Raw genomic sequence first — 26714 nt, forward strand, 5'->3', positions numbered from 1 at the left:
TTAGTCCTGGTTTAGTCCTGGTTTAGTCCTGATTTAGTCCTGGTTTAGCCCTTGTTTAGTCCTGGTTTAGTCCTGACTCTGAGCACCAGCAGGAGGCCGGTCCCTGAAGTCCTCAAAGCGCGAGATGATTCATTTGGCACGAACATGTGGGAGATGTAATGTCCTCCTTTGTCTTACAGTTAGAATAATTTGCCAATGTGACATTCTTTAACCGGTTTTAGAGTTTGTAATGGAGGGAATCAAGAGACCTCTACCTCGTACATTGATATTTCAGTGTGATTCAGTCTAGTAAAAGTACAAAATGTTGCTGGTGTAAAGTGTGAGAGATCATGAGTCACTATGTGGTTGTTTATCCATTTTCTGCGAACAAGCTTTTTGCATCCTGCTGTGAAACTTGCGATGTCGTTTAAAAAGAGGTGTAGAGTAACGCAGGTGAAGACTGTCACTGCTTATGACTGCTGTCAGGACACGCACATGTGTGTTAGCAGACTTCAAGTTATCACGGGTTTGACAAGTACACACCGCACTCCCCAAAATCCGGGCGAGATGACTGACTAATTCAGGCTACGCTGATAACAGACAAAGCGGAGGGAGATTTTAGCCTTCATTCTGTCAGGCGGAAAGACACCGTATTAGCTGCTTCCTGTCAACAAAACAAGAGAAAACCAGTGAGGTAGCACAGACTGAGTAAATATGGAAGTCATTCAAATCACATCGTACTCATGTTGAAAATGACAAGTACAAATATTTAGCTGTACACTAAACGAGGCTCATTACAACAGCTCAATTATAATTTCCAAGCCGTATGTCTCTAAAGAAGCAGAAAACATGCCAAACTGTGGAAAATAATGACATAATTGAAAGAGAAACTGCATTTTTGTGCAACGCCAGCCACAATCTGCCAGCTCAGCCCTTTCTATCTTGTTCTAGGGCATCAAAGTATAATACTCCCTACAACAGAAGCATAGCCAGACTTGTACTTTCAAATCTCTGAGTCCCAGGTCCCGTAGTGGTGGTAAATAAACTTAGAACATCTTAGGTAGACCCCAGCTTCATGCCTGTTCTTATAATCTTAACTTGGCCTAGGTCATCAAAGTATAATACTCCCTACAACAGCAGCATAGCCAGACTTATACTTTAAAATCTCTGAGTCCCAGGTCCCATAGTGATGGTAAATAAACTTAGAACTTCTTAGGTAGTCCCCAGCTTCATGCCTGTTCTTATAGTCCTTGTTGGCCTAGGTCATCAAAGTATAATACTCCCTACAACAGCAGCATAGCCAGACTTATACTTTCATAATTTCGAGTCCCAAGTCCCGTAATGATGGTACATAAACTTAGAACTTCTTACGTAGACCCCAGCTTCATGCCTGTTCTTATAATCCTATCTTGGCCTTGGTCATCAAAGTATAATACTCCCTACAACAGAAGCATAGCCAGACTTATACTTTCACATTTTCGAGTCCCAGGTCCTGTAATGATGGTAAACAAACTTAGGTTACGTCCTGCTCTTATAATCCTCTGCCTACTTCAGTTTATTCTACAACATCCTACATATTAACATATTAAATACAACAATATCAAAAGATGAAACGCAAACTCTGTAACACACACATTATAAAGACAAAGTGCAAAGTTATGGCCACTTTAACCCACATGTGCCAAATTCCTTCCTGCCTCTCTCTGGTGCAGTGGTATCTCGCTCTCCTCTTCCACTCTTCCATCATCACTTCATCAGGCAGGTTTTTTTTTTTTTTTTCCTGAGCTCTGGGTGTGTTACATAGCCCACGTCAGCCCGAGACATGCAGCCTTGTGATACTGCCAGTGAAAACATCAGACTGTAACAGGATAATGAGCGAGGGAGAGAGGATGGCTCTGTTCAACCGAATGTCCACGTTTTACCCCAAATCTTAACTCAGCCACAGTTCAAGACGTGATACGAGATCCTAAACAACTCTACAGAGGAATATCTCAAACACGCACCCAGTTTCTTTGAGTTGTGTATAAAAAAAACTGAAAAGTATAGAGCAAAAGATATATTAGCAATTTATTTACTTAGGAACTAAATTTCCCACTGAGATTCGGTTAAGCAGGGTATCCATCGCGCCAGTGGGGACCCTTTTGTTGAAGTTGTTTATTGGTGGAGAAACCGGAGAAGACAGTAACGTAAATATGGGGAACATTCAAACCCCAGGTCTCGCATTGGACAAAGAAATCGAACTCGGCACATAAACCACAGCGCCATAGTCGTTTCAAGTATAATGTACAAAAAAAAACGCCGAACGGGAGCACTTTAGAGAAGCCGTTTTACCCCCAGATTTACTCCAACACCTGTCTGCAATACTGTACATGTACATACTGTAGCAAACGTTTGTATAAAATAAACTTTCCAACCCCGCCCAACCTCCATCTCCATCCCAGAATGCTAATGAAGCGCTGTCACCACTCCGCCGTGCACCCTGACCTCACGTTCACCCATCATACTCTCCCGAAGGACCCGATCGATCGCGGCACATGACAGCTCCACGCACAGTCCTCAGTGAGACCGGAGAGGCTTGGACTACATGCCTGCTCTGCTCTGGATATGGACAGGGTCTATTTTATGGCTGAGCGCCTTACATCCCCTGTGTGAGCCTTGGCAGTCTGACTGGGACTCTCTCGCAAGTCTCCTGGGCCCTTTGTTAAGCACACACACACACAGATACACACACACGCACACTAGAGCCTGTATATGCAGCAACGCACTGCCACACACTAAATGGAAATATTCAGTATTCATAATTCAACTGGTTAACATTATTTCCCTGGAGTTCTTTCTGTCAAGGCCCTAGTCATTTGAATCCACTTAAATGGAGAGCAGATCTGCCTACAGTGAGCATTGAGCTGGGGTTGTTTCACTTGACAGTTGGCTGAATATATTATGGTAAAAACACTGGTGTCAGGCACGGTTCATCCACAGACCCCAGAGTGCTGAAGCCACGGAGCACGTGATAACAGAACCGACTCATGTTAAGTCTTCAAAATGCCTTGTACCGGCTTATGCGCGGATCGTTTTAGAGAAGTCACGTGATGTCCTCCATGTAACAAAAATGTGCACATCTTCATACAGTTTGGAATAAATATAAATATTACAGGGAGGTTTTTATTCTGTACTGTTTTAACGTGCTTTGTATGATGATTACTTATGTTTTGATTTGTTTGTATGGTGATTTTAATGTGTTTCTTATTCTGTAAAGCACTTTAAATTACTTTGTGTACGAATTGTGCTTTATAATAAACTTGTCTTGCCCTGCCTTACCTTAAGTGAATAGTTTGATTTGGGTTTTATGAATATTTTCCACAACAAACCCTACGCTAAATCTGGGCTTAGGGCTTATACATTTATTTAAAAAAATCTCTATGTATGTAAAATATAAATGATAAGGTTTACTGTATTTGTTGTATTGCTATAAGTTGATTGATTTAAAAGTATTTAAGAAAGTGACAGATTAAAGATGTATGTTATAGTACTCATCTTTAAGTTTTGAAACTAAATCTAAAGTATACGTTGACAAAGGGCTGCTGGGCGTCTGTGGAGAGGGCACATCTTCCTGTGTGTCTGTATACGTGGTGAGCGCGTGCTGGTGTGTAAGAGGTGCTCCCCGCCGTGGCAGCCGCGCCACCGTGCCATCTGGAGAGGAAATCGAGTGTGAAGTACAGTATAGTTTGGGACCAAGCTCCGTGGCAGCGGCTCAGCAGTTAGTTCATTAGTTCCAAACTTCCAGGGATTAGGAGCGAATCTCTACGGCAGGCAGACGTGAGGAGGGGGGCAGTCCAGGAAGAGAGAGGGAACCATGTGGGGAAAAGAGACTGGGAAGAACGCTGCAGGACCTAGGGCGCTGAGAGAGAGAAAAAAAACATGAAATAAACAATCTTAACCCTGAGAACCCTGTACGGAGTGAGGGGTGAGTGAGGGGTGAGCGAGGGGAGAGGGAGGAAACACGGAGAGGACAGGTGTAGCCGTCAGTTCCGCTCCTGGTTTAACCTCCCCCTCCTCCTCCTCCTCCTCCTACCCACTGATCATACAGATATGATGATATGTGTAAGAGTGTTAGAGCACTCAGCCTTGTCTGCCTCCCCTCTGGCTCTGCGCTGACAGTTAGCAAGCTCTGGGTGGCTCCTAGCCTTTTACTCTTCCTCTCATCTCCTCACCGAGAACTTTCTGTCATGAATATCTTCTGTCCCGTAAGGTGCCAAGGGTGAAGGTGACACATAATGAAAAGAATACATTAATGAGCACATAATAGGGAAAGCGTGGTTTCAATTTAAGGTGTATCCATGCATGACTGCTAACTAAGCTCAGACTTCACCTGACCGGCCACCGCCTGCTGTTGGAACAGTAGTCGGCCCATTTAGTAGGAACATATCCTTCAATGCCTCCTATAAAAAGAGTATAAGCATTGTGACACAGATTGTCAAACTTTGATAAAGTGTAGGCCCTGCTGTTGTCCATATTACAAATAGTTTAGCCGCTAGACATTCATTTCTGACAAGTTACTTTTTATAGAGTGGCTGTATCTTTCTTTAAAACAGGGTTCTATGGAAATGTTTTTAAAAAAGTACAACTGATATAAGAAAAGAGAGAGAATTAACAAAGGAAGTAGCAAACATAACCTACAGGTGTGCCAGATCTGTATGCACATTTCAGCTTGGGCGTAGATAAAATGATAAATTGAAAATACAGCACTAAAAAGCTAAGTGTATATACATTTACTACAGAATATTTTGACTCATAGCTTGCACTGTGAAAATATTTACTTTAAAATCACTGGATGAATTCCAAAAAGGAACCAGGAGGGTTGCCTGGGCAGCCTCGACACAAACATCTGGTGAATGATCTTAAGTGAAGGAATCAAATAATACACAACAACCCCTGTGGATTTCCAATTGCCACAGCAGAGAATGAAGCTGAGTGTGTGGGAAGTGAAGAAAGGGTGCCCGTAGGAAGAGTGCATTATGTTATCGAGTAAATAACTAATTTTTATATTACACAGTATGACCTGACACATGCAGAGAATAAGCGACAGGTTTGACACACACTGGGCCAGACTCTTTTCAGGGGAAAAAAGAGCTAAAATGGGTTCTTAGTAGCACACTTCAAATGGATATAGAATTATTCAACTCAACTTTATTTCTAGAGCACTTTAAAAACAACACAGTCAATCAAAGTGCTGTACACAAATTAAACAGAACACATAACAAGCAGTGACATATGGTACATAGTAAAACCTAAAACTGAGTTAAAAGCCAAGGAGCAAACGTGAGTCTTTAGGATGGACTTAAAAACAGAGTTGAACAGCCTAATGTGCAGAGGGAGCTGATTCCACAGTCACTTCTATGTTTTCCCCTGGTCTGTGGGACATGGAGATGAGTCTGATCACCCCCCCCCCCCCCCCTCGTGCACATCAAGTGCACGAGGGGGGGGGGGGGGGGGTGAGGTACAAGCAGATGGGACAGGTACTGAGGGTCCAGACCATGACGACATTTAAAAGCAAATAAAATTATTTTAAATGAATGCAAAGGTGCACAGGGAGTCAGTGAAGAGACTGAAGGATGGGGGACATGTGGTCAGATTTATGAGATCTACTTTAGCAGGAGAGTGTGGTTTTGCTGAGTCTGGTGTAAAGTAAATTACAGTGATAAAAATGAAAGGTAATAAAAGCATAAAATCTCAAAGTTGTGATGAAATAAAACTGGTTTCAATTTGGCAAGTTTTCTCAACTTAAGAAAGCTGGTCTTTACAACAGCGTTCATTCTAGTTCAAGTTTAAAAACACAGTCCATTTTCACATATAAATGTGTCACTACAGGGCTCACGGTCTGGGGTAAGGAGCGCAACTCTGTACGAACAGATGCAGTGGAGTCACTGGGAGAGAACAAGACTATCTCCTTTTTTTTTTCTCATTGAGGGAAGTTAGAAGCCAGCCATTCTTTGACTTCATCCAAGCACTCAACGGGAGATTTAGACTGGTTCAGTGGCACATACAACTGGCAGTCATCTGCATAAAAATGAAATGACACCCTGTGTTTTTGGAGAATTGACCAGAGAGGCAACAGATAAAGCAAAAAAGTAGAGGCCGGAGAACTGACCCTTGGGGCACTCCACAGGATAGAGAGGCCAGGGAGGACACTGCATCACCAAATTGGACAGCAAAACTTTGGTTGGCCAAATAGGACCTGAACCAGGACAAGGCCAGACCCCTAATGCCCACCCAATTCTCCAAACAATACAGAAAAATCTGGTGGTCCACCATATGGAACGCTGCAGTGAGATCCAACAACAAGAGAGTAACAGTGTGTTCAGCATCTGAGGCCAGAAAGGAGGTCACGGAAGACAGTGTCCACTTTAAAAACCTGACTGGAAAAGCTTTGAAATTCAATTTTCATTCAAAAAAGAGATGATGTTTTGTAATGTGGGACTAATAAAGGAATATCTTATCTTATCTTACACAACTTTTCCAGCATTGTGGAGAGCAGAGGAAGCTCAGAGATTGACCAGTAGTTGGGTTTTAATATATAAAATGAAACATGGTTAAGTAGTGGGTGTCTTACAACAATTCCAGTACTGCACACTGGTTTAATGGCCGATACAATACAATTACTCTAAATGCTGGGTCACCTGCCGAGTCTTTAAATACAGGAAAGTATACAGGCCGCTGAGTCTTTGTCAATGGACAATCGCAATTAAATACAAGAAATCAGTATTATTCAAAAGGGGAATAACACAGTATGTTTTAGTAGTTTATCTCATTCATATATTTCACAAATTCATGCTTATTGCAAAGAATAGAAATATATTTTTTTAGATATATGAACCAAGCCAAATCTTCATATATTTGACTATTAACAAATTATTATTACATTATTATTAAGACTATTATTACAACTTTGTGTTTACTCACTCTTTAGTCCATCTGTGTGTCTTTCATATTTTTATTATTAATTCTTCAAACATTTTGAATTAAATAACAGAAAATACCTGAACTATGTTTGTTGAAACTTACAGAGACAGACATCTGTGCGTCTTACGCCTGAATAGATGCTCTGAGCTGCATTCCTCTCCACGCTTCTCTCACACATAAAGAGACTGGCATCCTCCAAACTCCGACACAGGGTCACAGCTCTGGCCTGTCAGTCACACGAGCATCATCTCATTGTCTTTGTCTGAGCTACAGGAACAGCCTCAAGCCGAATCAATCATCTTTATTATCATGGCTTAAAACCTTTTGTTTGTTAACTTTTTTCTCCTCTTTCTCTCACTCTCCAATCAGGATTTCATGGGCAGTTCATGTGGGCCAATGGGGAGGAGGAGTGGGCGGGAGGAGAATGCTTTTAACCTGCTGCATCTGGTGCTTTCCCGCTGCTCGCCCAGTGGGACGTGGTCACCTTGTTTTAAAGGGTCCACGTAGGGGGCAGCTACTGCCTTTATGCTATCATAATGGGGAGAAATGTGCTTGTTTTAAATATCTTACTTAGGTAGTTTTCTCTTCAGTGGTTAAGAAAATGCACCTGGCTAAATCCCAGGCACCTGTCTGGAGGAGGATGGTAGAAATTAAAGATTAAAGGATCAAAAGGTTGTTTCAATTTACATATCTAGACATTTAGATTAATATCATTATGTTATACTGGCAAAAGAAGATGTGTGAATAACAACAGCACACACACACACACACACACACACACAGTTAGTCGTTTTAAATTAATTTACTTTTAACAAATCGCAAAATGTAATCAAGCTAACTTAACTTCTTACTCCCTCGTATCTCATCCAAATAATTGTTCTATAAATAATAAACATTCAGTAATAAATATGCTGCTGAATTTTCCAGTAAAGTACTTTTTAAAACTGAAAATAAGTATTTATAAATATTTCTGGTGGAAACTAAAAGTTGTGTATGTGGGTACACGAGTATAATTACATCCCACCACTGCTCACTTGAATAACGCAGCTCATTGTTGGACTACTACTGCACAGCTACAGTCAAAAGGTCCAAGAAGCAGTTATCACCAACATGTCATGAATAACTATTATTAAAACATAGTATCTTCAAAAGCAATGCAGTAGTTTCTTGAGTTCACAAATTGAGAGTTCTTGCCATAAGGAAACACAGAAAACTGACATAGTGTTGTGTTTCTTATCAGTGGGTTTCACGCTGCGTTTCTATTACACACATACACTTGTCTGTCTGTGTACCTTTTTGCTGAGGGCTACCCCATCTTCACAGTCTAAGACGGCACAGTCGACGTCTAGCGAGGCCAGCTTCCTGAGTTTTCGCTCATCATTGCCGGGGCAGTAGAGGACGGCTCTGCGCGGGATGTAACGCAGCGAGGGGCCGGAGCAGTGGTGATGACGACATACTCCTCCAAACAGCTGCCAGACTGAAGACTGGAGCTGGCTGTTACACCTGTCAACACAAATACACACATTTTAATAAAAGAAATCTACCATGTTTCCTACAAAGACAACAAAGACAAAGGTGAGGAAAGTACATTTATATGGTATACTTTTAACAGCGGAAATTTAATAGAAGTGCAAGGATAAAGTCTCTTTCTAGCGACGCCAGTGATTAAACAAATAATTTATTATTTTACAGAATGCAGTTTTAGTTTTTGATACAGAATCCCTTTGCACACCATTCTTCTAAATACAGTTGTGTATCTAAACAAATCAAGAATCTGAGCTGTGATATCATAAGTTAGCATGACAAAGTAGTAAATTGTTTGAAATTCGCTAAACTTTTTGGTAAAATATCACTTTTTTCCCTCCTCTTTACCCCAGGTCTGTATAAACAATGAGGTAAAACACGAGGAAATGGCTGAGTGGAGGGAGAGGGGCTGGAAACGTTTTATTTAAGGTGTTAAGTTTTCTTTTCAGGGGACTATTGACATGGATGAGGGACACTGACCTGTACTTCAGCTCTATTGTTAAGGACAAACACTCCCAAACACTCACCACTCATATGCTAATACTCGCACACTACTGAATATGGAGGCAGGTCTGAAGGTGCAAATGGGGTGACAACTGTTGGCAAAGCTCACTCACTATAATCCTTCATTATTTAACAATTGGAAAGGCCCCCAAAGACAAAAAGCACATTTACACACAGAGTCCAGTGCGTTAACAGCTTCCAGAGCCGATGTTAGTTACAATTGCTAACATAATATATATACTTTTTGCATATTCAAGCAGTCAATTTGCAAGAGAGTGAAAAACCACTACTTCTAGATCATCTAATCTTATTCCAGAAGCGAATCAACAAAAAGCAACAAACTTAACACACTTTAGAGATTGTTGTTGTGGCCTTGATCTTGAGTTATGTACTACTACTACTGCCTTTATGTGCATTTTCTCAGTATTCTACTCCAAAAGGTGTACTATCCGAGGGCACAACAATAGTATAATGAGGGGGAATCCAACCACCCAGCATTGTTTTACACTCCAGAACTACTCTTTCTCCAAACCTGCTTGTAAAATGGCATTGTCCAGCAACTTCAAATCCGATTTTCAAGGTGATGCCAATGTGTAGCGTTTAGATTCAGTTTTTTCATTCCTGTTTCTTTAGGAGAACCAGCTTTGGGGCATCTGATCTCAAACTTTTCACACTAAGTACCACCTGTGATAACGCTTGGTTTTCCACATCCCACCAGGTTGAATAATGTACAAGTCTGACCGTTTCTACACAATGCCATTCGGACACATTTGTCTATATGTCCTCTATTCGTTTGTATTGTATTGTCTCAGCGCTCAGACATGTGCGTGGAAAAACTGGCATGTGCCCCCCTGCCTGACGCCCACACGCCCACACGGGGGCACACACCTACAATCATCCGGACTGCGCACACGTCTTAATCATTCGCTCTGTCAATCTGCGTTTAAATGTATAATTACAGAGAACCCACTAACTCTCTGGGTTACTAAAAAGCCTTTGAAGGATCACATATGCAGATAGTGTCCTTCTTTACCTGCAGGACAAAGGGAATAAGGCCCAGACAGAGATATACCTTTACAAATGGAGTAGGCTTTATTCTGTTGTCTTGTCTTTGAGAGTTAAAGCAGCTAAAGTCACTTCAATAGCCACTTAATCCTGTCAATGGGCTCCTACATGGCCTGCAGACAGCCAGGCCTAATCTGAGCTAAAGACAAGAGCTTGTAGCAGGCTGTTGCCAACAATTCATAATGCCTGAAGCAAATCAACTGCAGCACTCACAGGTAAACATGTGGGGACATTTTAGCTATTTCATTTACCAGGCAGGTAAAGGTGGCTGTACGAGACTTTGAAGTGTGATAGCTGACCAAAAACTGCCCCAGAAATGAAAAAAAAGCACGTTTTGAATTCAGATTTCTAGTTTATGTTTGATTGCCTCCATAGAGTTTGCATTAAAATATCCAGAAACAACTATGTCCACCTGTTTTGTGGGCAAATTACATGTAACTAGTGAGTCGTAACAACAAACCAGTGTGGTGGCATTAGCAGCTATAGTAGGATTTTTAATGAACATGAGCTATAATAAATCTATGAAACACTTAATGACTCATAGAAGTTATTTATTCAATCCTTTACTGCTCAAATCCTTAGAAAAGTTTAAAAAAAGAAGAAAAAATTCCCTATCAGTGCAAAGAAAAAAGTCCCCACGATAAATACTGACCCCCAAAAATAATCGTTCCATCTGTTATGTATCTAATAATGAGCCGATATTGTAATTTTCATGACAGGCCTAACCACAGTGACCGCAGTTACAGGTCTGAGGTCACAGCGAAGTGTCTGGCCTTTAATATTTGCACAAATGGAGCTGGTTGTGATGAACAGTTCAGTCAGGGCTGTAGACGAAGAAACACAAAAGATGAATTATCAAACAGAAAATATGACTTTGTTTCATTGTGTTGTGAGGCATAACAGTATAATATATAAAATTATAAAGCACAATAATCACTATATCGCCTTTTAGTTAAGTATATGAAAGCTGGAATATATAATTTGGGGTTCATTGTTTTCTATGGACAATTTCTTTGCAAAATTGGGAAGATATTGGGAAGTTGGGAAGTTATTTTTGTTGTAATATGATAAGATTTTAGCTATTGTGGGTTGGATAAGTCACTTCTATAGCTAATCATTGATTCAGTCTGCTATTTATTTGTTTTTAATGAATTTAAAATGCTTTTATTGGCATTATCCTGCTGTATTTTCATTGTATCAGCTGCATAAAATCATTTCAATATCATCGTTTATCGCAGTATATCTCTATAGCAATATAACGTGCGTCAAAATGTGTTATCGTGACAAGTCTATCTACAGCTTTCCATTCAAAGTATCACTGGTTTACATATTAATCGAACAAGAGAAGTATTGTAGTCTGGTGATGGGCACGCACGAGGAAAACTACAACAAGAAGTGGTAGTATCTTTCAAGAGACAAAGTAAATTGACTAGTGGATATCATTACTAATGGGCAGGCAGTGGATCTGGATCCCAGTGATGGCACACATTTATATCCTCCAGTCAAGAAGGTGAAGTCTGATGTGTGGAATTATTATGGATTTGAAAAGAACTGAAGAAGCGGCTTGGATGAGAAAACGTCTTCACTCTTAGAACGATTTGTCCAGTTGATAGATTTAAACGTTGTCTTTTGCTTTGGATCAGACGACTAAGCATTTACCCAGTCAGGGATTTGAAAAACAAGACCAGCAAGATGAGCCACCAATCTGCAGAGCCAGCGGAAAAAAAAGATACAGCTCCGAGGGCAAACACGAGCAACTTACACGCACGTTTACGAGACAACCATCCTGCCGAAAATATCCATCGTAAGAATGAACTATTGAATGCAGTTTGTGTTAGTTTGGATTTGCATGAATCTGTGTTTGTGTCGACTTTGCTATCGCTAGGTTGGCACGAGCTGAACAGCATTTTGCACAGGTGATTGCACAGTTTGCTAGCAGTGGCGCATGGTTTTACAACAATCATGAGTTAATCTGAGAACCTAAAACCTCCTAGGACCTGGCGTCTACTTATTTGGACAACATACTTTGCGTTGTCTAGGTCACAATACATTTTTTCCTCTACAAGGTCCTGGTGTCCACATATGAGGACATTATTCTGCTTTGGTTTAATAATGATCGTGATAACGTCGTTCAGACTAAATTTTAACATCGTCCCATCTCTACGCAGGACAGTTTTACACTTTACACTTCCCGTAAAGGTTGACTCACACAAGACCGACTAATAAAACTCATATAGACGCATATAGAACTGTAAAAACCTGTCTAAATAAACATGATTATGAATGAACGTGACAGACCATAGTTTCTGATGGTGGTCATTGTTGCATTATGAAAACCAGAGTAATTGCTTCATTATCATAGCTTCGCTCTTTGTGTAACTACCACCGGCCTCCACCTGGCACAATAATAGGCTAATGCAGGTAGTAATATTCATCCAACCACACAAATTACCCCAGATAACAAGACACCCACTCAAAAACACTCTCCATTTCAATATGTAGATTTTTCCAAATGATCTCCAGCGTGGGGATGCAGTCCGAAGCTGTGTCGAAAATGCACAAAATTAAAGATCTGTGTTTGGGGCTTGCAATAATCAACCACGTCTTAATATGCAAACTACGGTGTCTGGGTTTCTGTGTTTAAGATTCCAGATTAAATTTGGTGAAAATAACAATGAATAAAGAGTAGGGTAGAAATCGATAGAGCCGGGGCATAAACAAGCGCTCCATCAGCAGAGAGTTGTCGGCAGGTGGGAAATAAAATGGTCAAAAAGTCATCAATATTTACCTAGGCTCGTGTCCACCTGCCTGTCTGACACTTCTGCTTTTAGAGAATGAAGACAGGGGCCAAGGCATTCCCCACACAAGCCCCTGTCTCAGCGTGAGTCTGCTAGATGCTTTTTTTTTTCTTTTCTTTTTTTTTACACAGCCTCGGGTCTGTGGACACAATTGGATGGGAGCGAATCTCTGAATAATTAACCAGAAACGCAGAAAAGCAACAAAACAAACACACTTTTAAAATACTTTTCCCCCATGTTTTGTTTGCTTATAAAAGTTATCCTCCAGGACTGTTGTAGATCTCAAAGACAAAATCAGAATGACTGGAAAATTGTGTTTGGCTGCGTTTAAGTGTTGCGCGGCCTACTACTTCAACTGGTCAGTCTCAGTAATACTCTCCGTGAGTGACAAGTGGATCCAGAAATTTTTCAAAATGGCTTTAAATGCAAATATACATGTTGCTCGAATCCTCCCATCTATGTTCCCTCTTTCCCCTCTCATTAGTTTTGGTTTACGGTTTAATCGACACAATGAGGATGAAGTCATGGCACTATCAGCCAACAAGGAGTACCTGTAATCCTCGTCAAAGCCCCTCACTTTCTCGTGGCACAATATTCTTTGGCTTCTGGAGTAATTCCTCGCTGGAACATCTGACTTCATTCCAGCAGTTCTATATAAACGTGTATTCAGTTGTAGAGGTAGGTTTAGTTACAGCTACGTCCAGTACTTGAATGGATATTTGTGTTCCGCGCACATGACTCCCATTGACGAGCAACATGAATGAATTTATCATTAAATGTTAATTGAGAGGGAAGTTGAAAAAGGTCACATAAGTCAGTCCATTGGAGGAGGGCACGAGGGGGTTAGCTTTTAACTTTAGCATTTTTATTGACTCTGGCAAAACAAAATGAGCGGGCTCTGTAGGATTGTGCGCTCTGCATTGGCCATTCAGGCCTTCAGAGCCCCATTGTAGTACTTTGAAGAGAATGAAAGGAAACCCCACTGGTGGAAATGCAGTGGAACAGCCCCACAACAGGCCACAACTGTTCCCTTATGCATGAAAGGCAGGGACATAAAAGACAAGATGGACTTCTGAGGTAGGCCCAAAAACAAAGGCAACAAAAGTGCTGATCATGAGGGGATGACACGACTCGTCTCGGCAGAAGGAGCGAGGAGAAAGGGCTGCGGGACAATGGCACTCTCGGCCAAATGACACGTCGAAGAATTGAAAAATCCACACAAGAGTTGTCTTCTCAATTGACTAAACCCACAAGTGCTGGGCGACGGTCTGCTGGCCCCGGTCAGCCTGCCAGGGGTTGGACGACAACAGCCAACAACGACTTTACAGTCCAGAGTTCTTTCTTACAATCTTTTGTGTCCCGTTTGGCAAATAAGTTGGCAAGGTCAGTGATGGGCTGGGGTGATGCCTTCAAACCAGACACCAAAACCAAACCTAATCAAAGCATGTTGGGTTCCGCTCCTGCAGTTTCCGTTTTGATCTGCTGGCTGTCTGCGTGTCAGATCCATTTCTGTTTGTGCCATAAACACAATTATGCCAGTGCCTAACCTCCATGGAAACAGCCAGGCCAACAAAAACATGTTTGCTCTCATTCAAAACCGCCTTTGTTTTTAATGACACACTGGCTGCTTATATTTGCGCCATCATTTGAGAAGGCATAGTAACACTTTGTTAATAATATTGCTTCCTGGCAATTTTCACTCAGTTGGGTTTCATGCAAATGTGTTTTTCCTTCTATTATAAATAGCCAAACAGAAGGACGTGGGAGTGGATCTCTGCCATTATGATCATGGAAGTCTCTCTCACGTGTGACCTACACTACCCTCGATGAAAGCTTGTACTTGTTAACTTAAATAGTGAACAGTGCACTCCACCAGTGAAGGCCCTCCTCCATTATAGCCCCGGGCCAATCCCACAATTCTTCACACATGCCCACTGGCTCTTTCACTGGCCATCACCCGGTCTGATTAATGGATCGATGTGGTAATTGATTAGTGAGAAGGAGGTGGGAATAAGAACATAGGTCAAACGCCAATAATGTCCCCGCAACAAAAGGTGGAAGACGTAAAATGTACCAGCCTGCAGCCAGACCTGTACCCATCAAAGCCCAGGCCAGCATAAAGGCCCCAGCCCATTCTCCGGCTAGCCTTGCCCTCCCACCGCAGCACCTCTTTTCTTTTGGTAATGCTCTCTGTTAAAGTGACAGGAACCATTCTGGGAGCTGCTTGTCGGCTCACCTTCATAAAACAAGTTGTAAAGCAGCAAATAGCAGGCTTATATTGCTTCATTATGGCAGCTATGCAGGATCACAGCGCTGGGCTCAGGGTGAGGGGGTCAACGTGGCAGTAAATGGAACGGGAGACAACTCTTGTGTAGATGAATATTATGGTGTTCAGGGTTTGACCTCTGACCTTCGCTCTTTCAACTTGTGTTTCAAAATGTGGGACGGCAAACTTCATGTGCAGGTCCTATACGACAATCATCATTAAGAATATTTAAAGTTTACATTACAGGACTTACATGGATTATAAAACAAAATATTTTCCCCATGGATCAATAAAGAGCCATAAATGATCCATAGATTTACACACGTGACACATAATCAGATTTTTGAGATTTAGTCAATGCTATGCTAATGTCTTTTCATTGAGAAGTAAAAAAAAATTGCATTATTTTTTGTTTATGTTGAAGAAATTAATACAGAAATCAATTTTTATTACTTTTTAATCATCAAAAAAATTGGAAAATTGGTACCATCCAATATGAGGTGGAAACGAAATATTTTAGATTTTTTTTTTTTTTTTTTTTTTAATACGGCCCTCTATGTTTAGTCCAGATGAACCTATATAAGACTGTACTTTATTTACATCTAGGCCTGTCATGATAATTATTATATCGACCCCTACTTCACACAAAATCTGGAAAAATATATATTTTTTGGGATCAATATTTATCATGTGAACAGTTTCTTTGCACTACTAGTATTTTTTATTTTTATTTTTTTGGCTCTACGATAAGATTTAATCCGTAAAAAGGTTGAATGAATAACTTCTATGACTCATTACAGATGCAAACTTAAACGACTTAAAGTGTTTCATTCTGCTTTTTATTTATTTATTTATTGCAGCTCATGATTTTTAACAACATCGTAGATTTAGAATAGTTTTTGCGGTTTAAATCTGCTGTTGGGTTTTGTGTCAGTGGCGTAAATCAGTCTCAACATTATCGTTTATCGTGTATAACTTCAAAATTTGTTAACAACATCTGGTATTTTACAATTACAAGCACTTTTTTTTTTTTTTTATTTGACCTCTAACCTTGTAGAACAAATCTATTGGATTTCCCTAATGACAAGAGAAACAGGCCAGTGGATCAAGCGTAGGACCGTTGTAGGTTTTTGTTCAAACGCTCCATTCCTTTAATCCGGGCCCTGAGATAGTCAACAAAACTGACCGATATGTCCTTTTTTTCTTTCTTTTTTTCTACTTACAAATCTCTCCCAAACGCAACACGCTCATCTCCCCTCTCCCAACTCTGGTATTCCCCCATTGACTTTCTCCTGATAAAAATTCCAGCTTGGATTTTCCTTTCAAAGAGAAGCATTTAACATAAAGCAACTTCTTATGTATACAGCACTTGCCAAATGATAAAAGTCTCTATCCAGGTTCAAAGCGCTGACATCTAAAAATAGCCAAGGTATTAGCAAGTCAAATACGCAGTGGTGCTTTTTTTTTTTTCAACATCTGGTGTAAGCAAGCTCCTTCCAAAGTAACTGTCCTCTTTATGTGGCTATCTGTCATCTGCACAGCCCCAGTAGCACCGGGATCATTCACTTATCTCTTTAGCAAAGGGCTGCGAGGTGACAGTACGAGCCCCAAACGCTCTGATCATTGTGTAGTAAATTGTCACTTGCATCAACATTAGCGCTCTGTAACATGCTAACCAGAGGGGCTAAAAGGGGAGACGGGCTGCACGCTCTGACACTCCTTCTCTAAGGGGTGGATTTCGGTGTCAGGATTACAGTGTGCGAGAGAAAGGAGGCGGAGGAGGAGAGAGAAAGAGAGAGAGAAAGAAAGACAGGGGCCACGTCGCTTTCTTTGGGGACCCATGTCAGGGGCCTGTCGTAATGGCTGTGGGAAGAAAAGAAAGGAGACAGTGAGCTGGAATGATTAATGATTGTTTACATTTAAGTGGGCTTTCAAAAACGGGGAAAGAAACCTGTGTTTATCGGGACAGACGCCTTGACACTCGCGTAAATGGGTCTACTTGACTAGTCTTCAAATACGGCTACTAAAAACCAGCAATTTTAGAATAAAAACGGTAGGAAAGATAGAGAGGGAGATGTTGTTTTTGACTGAATGGCAGGTTAAACTCAAAATCTTAAACCTAGAACTAAAATGGTAAACAAAATGGCTGGATGCTAGAGCTGAGTGATGTTAAAAAGTTGTAATATGGGACAAAAAGTTGTTGTTTTTTGAATTATATTATATTTATATTATTATGTTTCTGTTTAAAATGATAATACTGAACGGCACTGAGTCACTGACATGAGCTGCGATAAATAAATGAAACACTTAATGAGTTATAAAAGTTGTTTATTCAACCTCCTACAGCTCAGATCTAATCATAGTACAGAAAAATTACAAAAAGTTCCCCACTAAGAGCAAAGAAAAAGACTCCACGATAAAAACTGACCTGCAAAAATAATAGAAGTACAGTTACTCTTTCATTTGTTGGTCTTCAGATTACAGTTACTTCCTTAAAATCTAATAAATTGCTGTACCTGATCGCACAATTTTAGGTTCAAACTGCACCGTATTAATGGAAAAAATAGAAAACGCTGCTCTTGTGGTGAAGCATGTGCGATTTTTCCATCTCCAGTTAATCCTATGTTGCATTTTTACATTATAATCAATAACAACTCGATGTTAAAATATTCTAAGTATTCAGAATGCAGTACTCTGATAATACCTGCGTTAAAATACACGGCTCTCAGTATTCTGCAGCTAAATACATTCAAAGTATTCTTCCCATCACTGCAAACAGATGATAAAAAATACATTTATGACGTTTATTTTGGGGGGAAAATGTGTTTTATGGTTCTAAATACTGTAATGATAAATAGGTTAAGAAAAAAGTAATGTTCCAGCTCTGTTGTTGTGAATAAAATAGTTTAATTACTGGCAAGTATGAACTGGAAACCTAAATATATTTTTTATAATAATATACTTTGGTCAGAAGAGCAAAAACGTGCCAGTGCAAATATGAATGAACACAAAAGCCACAGTAGTACACATAACAGGAGTGAATGAGCACTGGTCATGGATTACAAACACTATCCACTTGAAATGACAGTCTGGACAGGGCTGTGCCTGGATTTGGATCTGAACATGAAATCAGATCAGACACTACATCAGACTATGGGGATATTTGGCCTACAATGTGATATGTGTCCTGCGCCCCCTCCTCTCTCGGCATAGGCACAAACACGCCCCCTGGACCCCTCCTTGGACCTTGGAAAAAGTCGGACAGATGGGTGTACTGGAAAGATCCACTCAGGAGACCAAAACATGCGACGGCGCTGTCTGCCTGACGTTTGGGCTTTGGAGGGACACTAGAGTTTGGTGAAAAACAGTTAAAACCAGGACATCTGTGGATTGTAGTTGTACTAGCGCTTGTGTGGGACAGGATGTGTCATGATGGACACTTTTGGATCACATTCCTTTTAATTAATGGACCCCCTCATACTCACACTTTGGCTCAAAGCTTCTCTCTGCCCTGCAAGTTGTCTGTGCCCCCAAGTGGTAGAATGAAAGAACTGCACTGTATTTTTAGGCACAGTTTTCTTCAAATCTCTAAAATAATCAGGTGTTTTACATGTAGCAATGTATGAACTATTTTTTATTGTTTTATAAGTTTAAATTGTTTTAATATTACAAGATAATTGCTGTTGATAATCAGGACAATTATGAAACAATACCGTAAATACTGGTAAATGACATAACTAGTTGCTAATAACTATGTCAAGTAATTCACAGACAACATGAAACCTTTTTATCTTTAAATTATGAAAAATCTATAATCTACAGCCATCCTATAATTACTGAAAATCTATGGGAATACATTTAAAACATAGCACTCAGTCCGCCCCTTCCCCATCGTAGCATAGCTTCTTAGAGAGGAATTTTAAGTAATAAAGCTGATGCCTCCTGTAGTGCCATGATGACGGACACTTCATTCTTTTAAGCGACAGGGATGCCTTTTGCCCTCAACGTCTGCCCAGCCCCGAGCCTTTAATTAAGACTGGCTTAGGCTGGATTGATCCTGACACACCAGGCAGATTCTTGAAAATCTGACTACCAAAACTGTGGAAGTATTATATAGGCCAGAGCCCCCCTTGTAGCTGCCTGAAGCCCCTCCACACTCCCACAAAAAAAAAAGAAAAAAAGGATTACGAGTTGAGAGTGCACTTAGACCTTGGATGTCATTCAGGTCTGACACCAGGGTTGGGTTCGATAACACTTTCTACGGCTTTTGTCTCGGTCACATTAGCCACTTTTAGCCAAAATGATCAACACAAAAATACACATTTAAGCAAGTACAGGCTTATTAAAAAACACAGCTCTTAAAAATCAGCCTGCTCCTTTAGGAAAGCTGAAATAAGAAAGTCTGTGAGCGATGCCAGCAGAGCATGTTAAGTGTGTGCACCACATGTAGAGAACTCTTGTACTGGTTTTACCACAACATGACCCATAAATGTGTAAAAAGACCACAACTGCCAGCTGTCAACTTTACACTGCGGCTTTATGGTAAAACAGAAGTGACAATGACATGTCTTGTGGTAAAAGGACAAAGTGGAGAGTGTGACTCTGGATACTTACCAAGGTGCCACACTGGAACATTGAGAAGCAGTTGGGTTTGACAACCTGAGGGCCTTGGACATGTTCAAGAGGAGGGATATGATGCGCTTGAAAGGAGAAGAGTTTAAGTTCTAACTAAAGGACAGCCTGGAGGAGAAGTCCACCCATCCAAGCTGTTACACTTACACCCATCCAGGTGACAGCTTGTACAATGAGGCAGATGAAATGGATTGTACTTAATGTCACAATGATAGGCCCAAAAATATTGTAAAACTGATAAATATTCAGTGAAAGTGATAAGGCCTGAGCATATCCATCTCCTTTTGGATCGTTTCCACACTGAGTTTAAGTGATAATCTGACCTTTTATTGTCTTATAATAGTCCAGAATGGAACAGTACTGAAGTCGGGAGGTAAAAGTGAGGACAGGATGGGTCAGACGGCCTGTGTACTATTTTCGACAGTACAGGCAGCAGGTACAGGAAGCCATTAGACAGATTCCATTTTGAGTTTAGAAAGGTTTTCCTGAGCACTGCCCTGAATGGGTGTTGGCACACAGAGCATGGAAATCTGCAGACTGACAGGGCACGGCTGATGACACGTGTAAGCTATTTTGACTCAAATCAAACCTGCGATTGTGTTCACATTTGACTGTAAAGCAGTAATAAAGCTGCACTTCAAAAGCGCCGTATCCCTCCTCTCCCTGAACAGGCCGGATGCAGTCTGAGCGTATGCCGAGCTAAAGGCTAACACAAGGAGATGGCGATAAAGTCCTTTGAATTGTGCAGTGTAACAGGAGCAGCTCCTTATGACCCTGTGCACTTCCTTCCCAACACTAAACCTCTGCTACGTGTACTTCAGCATCGGCTCCTCAAAACTTACCTCAAATAACACAAAAGTCCAAAACAAATACATGATAGTGTTCCAGTCTTCACTATCTTAGCTGCGGCTAACTTTGAGCCCCACAAGCTCTCCACTTTGACTGTGGCTTCATCCTGTATTTTCCAATTATCACCTTTTAAAGGCCAGCTGGGTGCATTCCAAACCATCAGGGGGCCATTCCTTTTGCATCGCTGTGTGACAAAGTCATGCTCAAGCACCTTCATGCTAAAGATTCAGAGTGTACAGTTAATACCAACATAAACTCATCACATTCTTTGTTAATGTCTAAATAAAAATTAAAAAAAACAACTTGCAAATCGTGGCACATAGATTGGAGCTTTTATAGCTCTCTGTATCTATATCTGTAAGTAAATTTGGTGACGTTATTCTTATTTTAATTGATTGGGCAAGAAACATTGATTTTCTACATTTCAACAAATCACAAGCGCCTCCACCATTAGAGCAGCCGCTTTCCCTGACTATGTGAGGCTGGTCCAATGAAGTGGTCTGGGAGCACCAGTCCATTTGCTTTGCACATTAATGAACATTCTGCTTGTGCCTTAAGGCTGTCTTTTTTAATGCATGAGCCTAGTTCAATGGTGTAAACCTGTGTTTGATTTCTTCTCAGCTCTCTTTCCCAGAATACATATAGCAGCATTTAACTGTGAATTCATTTTCATGTTTGGATGTACCCTGCTGAGGTGTGATGCTGCCAGTGCATAATCCAAAAGTGAAACACTACATATGAGCAGAGAGGACCGGTTTGGCCTCAGCACAGGCCTGGAACAGAGGGGTCACAGGGGCCAGCCCTGGGACATTGTGATTGGACACAAAAGAAGAAGAGAGGAGAAGGGGAGAGTAGAGGACAACTTGTGCAGCTTAAGGTCTGTGTGCTCTTCATAATAAGCATGACTCCAGCAAAGGACAAGACACGCATGTGCAGCCACCGCTCTGCGCCATCATCCCCTAACACACTGTGTCTAATGCTCCTATTTAGGCCCTGGGTGCAGCGGCGCGTGGCCTGAGGTTTTTGGGAGGGGACCGAGGAGAGCACCTAACCAGACAGCTGTGCCCCAAACTAGAGACAAAAGCCGAGGAAGTGCCGCATCATGGAAGATGGGACTAAAAGGCGTTCCAATTTGACTTGAGTCTGGCACAACCTGCTATTTCATTCAAGTCATTTTTCATGGTCAAATGTGTCACTGCTAATACCACTCAGCACATGGATCTCAGGCACAGAGATGTTAACTACAAACTCATTAATAGTCTTGTTTACATGAACACAGCAGCTGTAGACTACCATCATAATTCCATTATTCTTTCTCTATAATATTTGTGCGTGGTGCAAGGAGAATACTCATTTAGATACACCAAAGACACACTAACCTCTCATGTCGTTTCAAAATAATGATTCAGCAAAGCAAAGGTCACTGAGGCAGAGGTCAGCTAAAGGAATTCTTGGTCAACTAAGTAATAAACAACAATAACGATAATACATCAGACTTATATAACACTTTTTTGGACACGTGGGGCGTGGCAAAAGCTCGAAAAACTGTTTTAAGTCTATAACTTCTATCTCTATGTATCTGACCTAAATGCACTCACAAAACTACACCTGCAGAGGGAGTTCATGCAAAAACAAATACGTATGCTGAAAATAGTACAAGCAAACAGTGTCTTTGAACAAAGTAAGATTAATATGCCTTATATACAATCTGTTTTATATATAAATATAAATACCAGATTGTCAGCTCCCTCACTCACACGGGCCTAAAGGTCACACTTAAAGTTTTGGACGTTATTTTTTCCTTATGACTAAAATATTACTTTTTCATGCAAAGAAATCTGAATTTCAATTTGTCCTAAACAAATAGTGGTACAGTTGATATTGTTCACTGAGCTCAGATCATTCCAGTGTGTATTATGAGTTCTAGTGTTTCTTTGGACTGGACATGAACTGTGGGTGAAGAGGTATTCACAAAGGGGTGGTGTGAGTTGTTCCTGGCATTCATATCAATGGTCAGCCCTGTGATCAAATGGAAAACCAAATATTTGGAGTGGATCATCAGAGAAAAATAGGAAAACTATCCAACCCCCACATAAATCAGCTTCCTTTATGACACCCAGGCGTCCATAGAAACACATTCACTTCGACGTCAGGGAGATGCTATGACTCAAAAATATCCACTGGTTCAAATTAGCCCATCAAACGGCCAGCTGCAGACGGGTTCCTGTGTGTAGAGAGTGCAGTGGAGGGATAGAGTTAAAGAGAGGACGGAGCAGGTTGCTGACCTCCCAAGGGTGCAGCCCACCAAATGCAAGAGTGTCAGTTCTCTAAAATAACAATGTGTACATCAGAGGGCGAAAGAGTGGAGGCCGTGGACTGAGCCTGAATCTGATACAGCTCCACAGAAAACATCAAAGGAGAACACATAAAGCACACGCATTTTAGACAGTTATTCACTTTTGAAAGGCACGTTACATTTCTCTCATAATGTCATTTCAGTAAAGATGTCCAGGTTCTGTAAAAGCTTAATTACTGCTAAAATAAATATCTTGGATGTCAATACTTTGGCTTTAAGTACCTGCCGATACCCGATATCAACCGCTACTAGAGCAGAGACTGGAAATATAATTTATTTCAACTGAATACAAACAGTAAAAGGTAAAAAAAAAAATCCAATGTGTTTTATAACTACAGAAAAGCCTTGACGTTTTGGGCCGGCATTGACCAGTAAATTATTATTACACCAATTTATAGAACTAAATGGGACAAAGTGATATTTTGGATCTACCAAAATGTTCAATATCTGCGCCAATATCCGACACCAGTATCATATCTACTAATGAGACTGATACATCTCAACAATATGTGAGCTTGGGACGGGCATTTTAAAAAGTCACACACTAAATATCTGTCCCTCTGAGAGTGTCCGTGTCCTTTGAGTTCCTTGTTCTTGAATTATCTCCGTGAGTCAGACCGTCTCGTTGTAAACACCCTGGCAATGGGCCTCGTAGTAAATTGTAGAAGTACTACACAGTGGAGAGTTGTAGTAGCCATCCCTGGCACGGAGATGTGGGTCACGCTACGCTGTCCTCTCCCTCACCCCTGCACCAGAGCCCAAACCCTGATGAGATTAGCTGGTCGGCCAGGCGCTTACTGCTGCTAAAACACAAACGTCACTGATTACATGAAGACTCCAGCTCTATCCGGCCACACTTCTGCTTGTCACTTCAAACTTATACGTGGGAAAAAGTTTTAATTCGAGCCAAACAGGCTGTAAATCAGTGGTAATGACTCCAGAGCGCTAGCAAAGACTGAAGAGCACTGCATGTTTCAAAAGGATGTGTTGGCTGACTCACTTGTTGGTCTCTTGCTCCACCGTCACCATTTTGTGACTTGTGCCATTGAGCCCCAAAACGAGGCACACACACCTTTCAATAGCTGTTGTGAGGAGCGAGAGGGAGCTTTGGCCAACCTCGCTTTGTGTTAAATCACCTCTCGGAATGGGATTAGGCAGGTCGGAATGCCAGGGTAATCACTCATTCAGACGCAGCCAGGACAAAACAGACCTCCTTAAGGCGAAGGGGCAGGTTTTTATATAGCGAAGGAGCTTTGATTACGACTCCATCTTAAAACCCGCATCCGATGAGTAAAGACGTGCGCTGGTTTCTCCCCCCACGTTTACTGGGCAAGTCGCCCTCCCGGGTTCCTGTAAATAAGTGATGTCACAGCGCCTAATGATGCCCAGACTACACTCAGCGAGGCCCTGAAAAACAGCAGCACTACTGTAAGCACACACAGCTCATAATAACCTCCGTGTCAACAGCCAGTTTCGCTATAACAGCAAGTTTGTTTTGTGTATGTGTTTTTATTTCACTATTTTCAGATTTGAAGTCATAGCTGAAGTTAAAAAAAAAAGCGTTTTGTGCTTCCATTTCAACTGAAGACGATCACGTTTATGTCCTAAAATTCAGAGGTAGTCGGCTGAGGTTGCTTCTAAAAATATCTTTTCAATTATTTTCAATCAAATCGCTGCAGAAAAAACACTTTTGAACAACACCAGACCATTTCCCAGATCTGAGTGGAACGCTGAGATGTGAAGTACAGTGATGAAAAGTTGAAGGGAGCGATTTGTCACTATGCAGATGCAAGAAAACATGTTTTGTATGTGACTATCCCTGTGTTATGTAGACTGGCACTGACAGTTGTTTCCAGTTGCAACATTATAAAGGGCCCATCATAAAGCCTGGCTAGAGGAAGCAGGATAAGCGCTTGAGCCAAGGCAGTAAAAAGCTCTCTGGGAACTTGAAAGCCACACAAATGAAGTCTGCGTCTGCCATCTGGAAACAATAAACAAACAAAACCCAGCAGCCAAACAAATACTACCAACACCATAGAGGAGGAAAGAGGCTAATGTAGCAGAAACTGTCAGTGAGTGAAAGGAAAAGAAGTAGAGCATCAATGTCGGAGAACCGTGTTGGGCATGGCTCATTAGCAGATGCTGATGGGAAGACAGACAGCCAGTCGACCCCGTGTACCAGGCCCCTTTGATGCCGAGGATGGGCCTGCTCTTTGAATGTGTGTGGTAGCACCTAAACCTGGTTCTAATGAAGAGGAACGCTCACTGGAGGCGGCCTGTCTGCAAACTGGGGCCAGTGATGAGACTCAAGTTAGAGCTTTTCAAAAATGTTCCATGTGCCAAAGTTTTCCAAATATTCATTTACGTTTCACAACAAATTCTGTATTACCGCCTATTTGACAGTGATGAGTGAGAGCAAAGTAGAGCTGAGATGTGAGCGTGGGGAGGTGTTTCAAATACACTGCGACAAATAAAATCACCAAACACTTTATTACTTCTGCTAATGATATTGTGTTAATGATCTATTTGAGTGTCCATTTTTTAATTCATATAGACCGGGGGTGTCCGAACGCACAAAGAAACATATTTGTGGTGGGGGGGCCCCAGACAGGTGGTCGATGAGACTTTCAGATAGATGCATCTGACATAAGTTTGACGGAGCCATAACACCTTTAAAAAGTCTTGGAACAAACATTAAGCTTTCTATCACAAAGCAATGAGATGTATTTAAGGTTGCGTGATGGATATACTTAAATTTGAAGTAAAAAGTACTGCCTATGATAATTTGGGCCAATTCAGAAGGATCCCTCAGAGTCAACAGATCATAGTTTGGACATTCCTGATATAGACAACACACTATAAAATTTAATTAAACTTTTTCTAAAAACTGTGTATTACCTAACAGTAGTGTGCATTATAAAATGACTGTAAACACAGTAGTAAGTTTGACCTCTTAACATCCACTGTAATCCCATCTCCTTATAGCGCCAATAGAGACACCTAGAGGTTCCACAGGGACTTGCATCTCTTTTCTGTAAGTGCTGTACAAGCACCAGCTCACCTTCTGGTATATAACATACAATACGCTTCATCAAACAAGCTAACGCTGAATATTTCGGGCACACACATTGGCACACATATTGTGCTGACGTGGTTTCCTTAACAAAGAACTATAAAAGTGGGTCTCATAATCATCGTGGCGCAGTGTATCAGACAGGAAATGCTGAGTAAATTACACCTCATCAACCTAGAGCAAGTAAACCATCACCATGGCAATGGGCCAAGCTCTATCGTGAGAAGAGCCAAACCTGGCAAAAAAGAAAGGATATAGTGTGAAGTGGAATTTTCATATAAAATACATGGTCGACAGGCTCAAGCTTGAACAAAACACAATATATTCTAAGCTTTAAAATATACTGAACGCTTAAAGGCACTAACCTTTGTGTTTGTCTTTGCAAATTATAGTTTTTACACAGCACTGCCACTGCTGCCTTTATGTGAGTAAATAATATGGACGTGTGTTGAGTTTCTATAAAGCCCCTCACTGAATCTGACCACCATGCTTAAACTCCAGACCACATACACCACCGTTAGCACAGTTTTGGAGAACAGAATTCTTTTGTTGAATTGTTCACACATTCCAGCCGGCCATGTTTATACAGATGCAATTCCATGTGCGCTGTAGGCTCCTCAGAACTCATCTCCTAAGGCAGAGAAGTGCAGCTGATCAAAGGCCCGGGCTCCGGTGCATAGACACTTGTTTTGGTTATTTTCTTTTGGA

At 41.1% G+C, this 26714-nt stretch overlaps 1 protein-coding gene across 2 annotated transcripts in view; it reads right to left on the reverse strand.

Moving 5' to 3' along the window:
* clybl (citrate lyase beta like) overlaps positions 1 to 26714 on the reverse strand; it is a 49274-nt gene that overhangs the window by 19162 nt on the left and 3398 nt on the right. The window contains exons 1-2 of one of the 2 annotated variants that reach the window (XM_055230545.1): positions 12821 to 12931; positions 8232 to 8442 (exon numbers count right to left, since the gene is read on the reverse strand). In XM_055230545.1, the coding sequence (XP_055086520.1) occupies positions 8232 to 8442; positions 12821 to 12888 (279 nt within the window). In that variant the 5' untranslated portion in view covers positions 12889 to 12931. Of the gene's footprint in view, positions 1 to 8231; positions 8443 to 12820; positions 12932 to 26714 lie in introns of those variants that run through there. The other variant, XM_033987437.2, reaches the window with a different exon arrangement.

The sequence above is a fragment of the Periophthalmus magnuspinnatus genome, chromosome 21 (genome assembly GCF_009829125.3).
Source record: "Periophthalmus magnuspinnatus isolate fPerMag1 chromosome 21, fPerMag1.2.pri, whole genome shotgun sequence".
Lineage (NCBI taxonomy): Eukaryota > Metazoa > Chordata > Actinopteri > Gobiiformes > Gobiidae > Periophthalmus > Periophthalmus magnuspinnatus.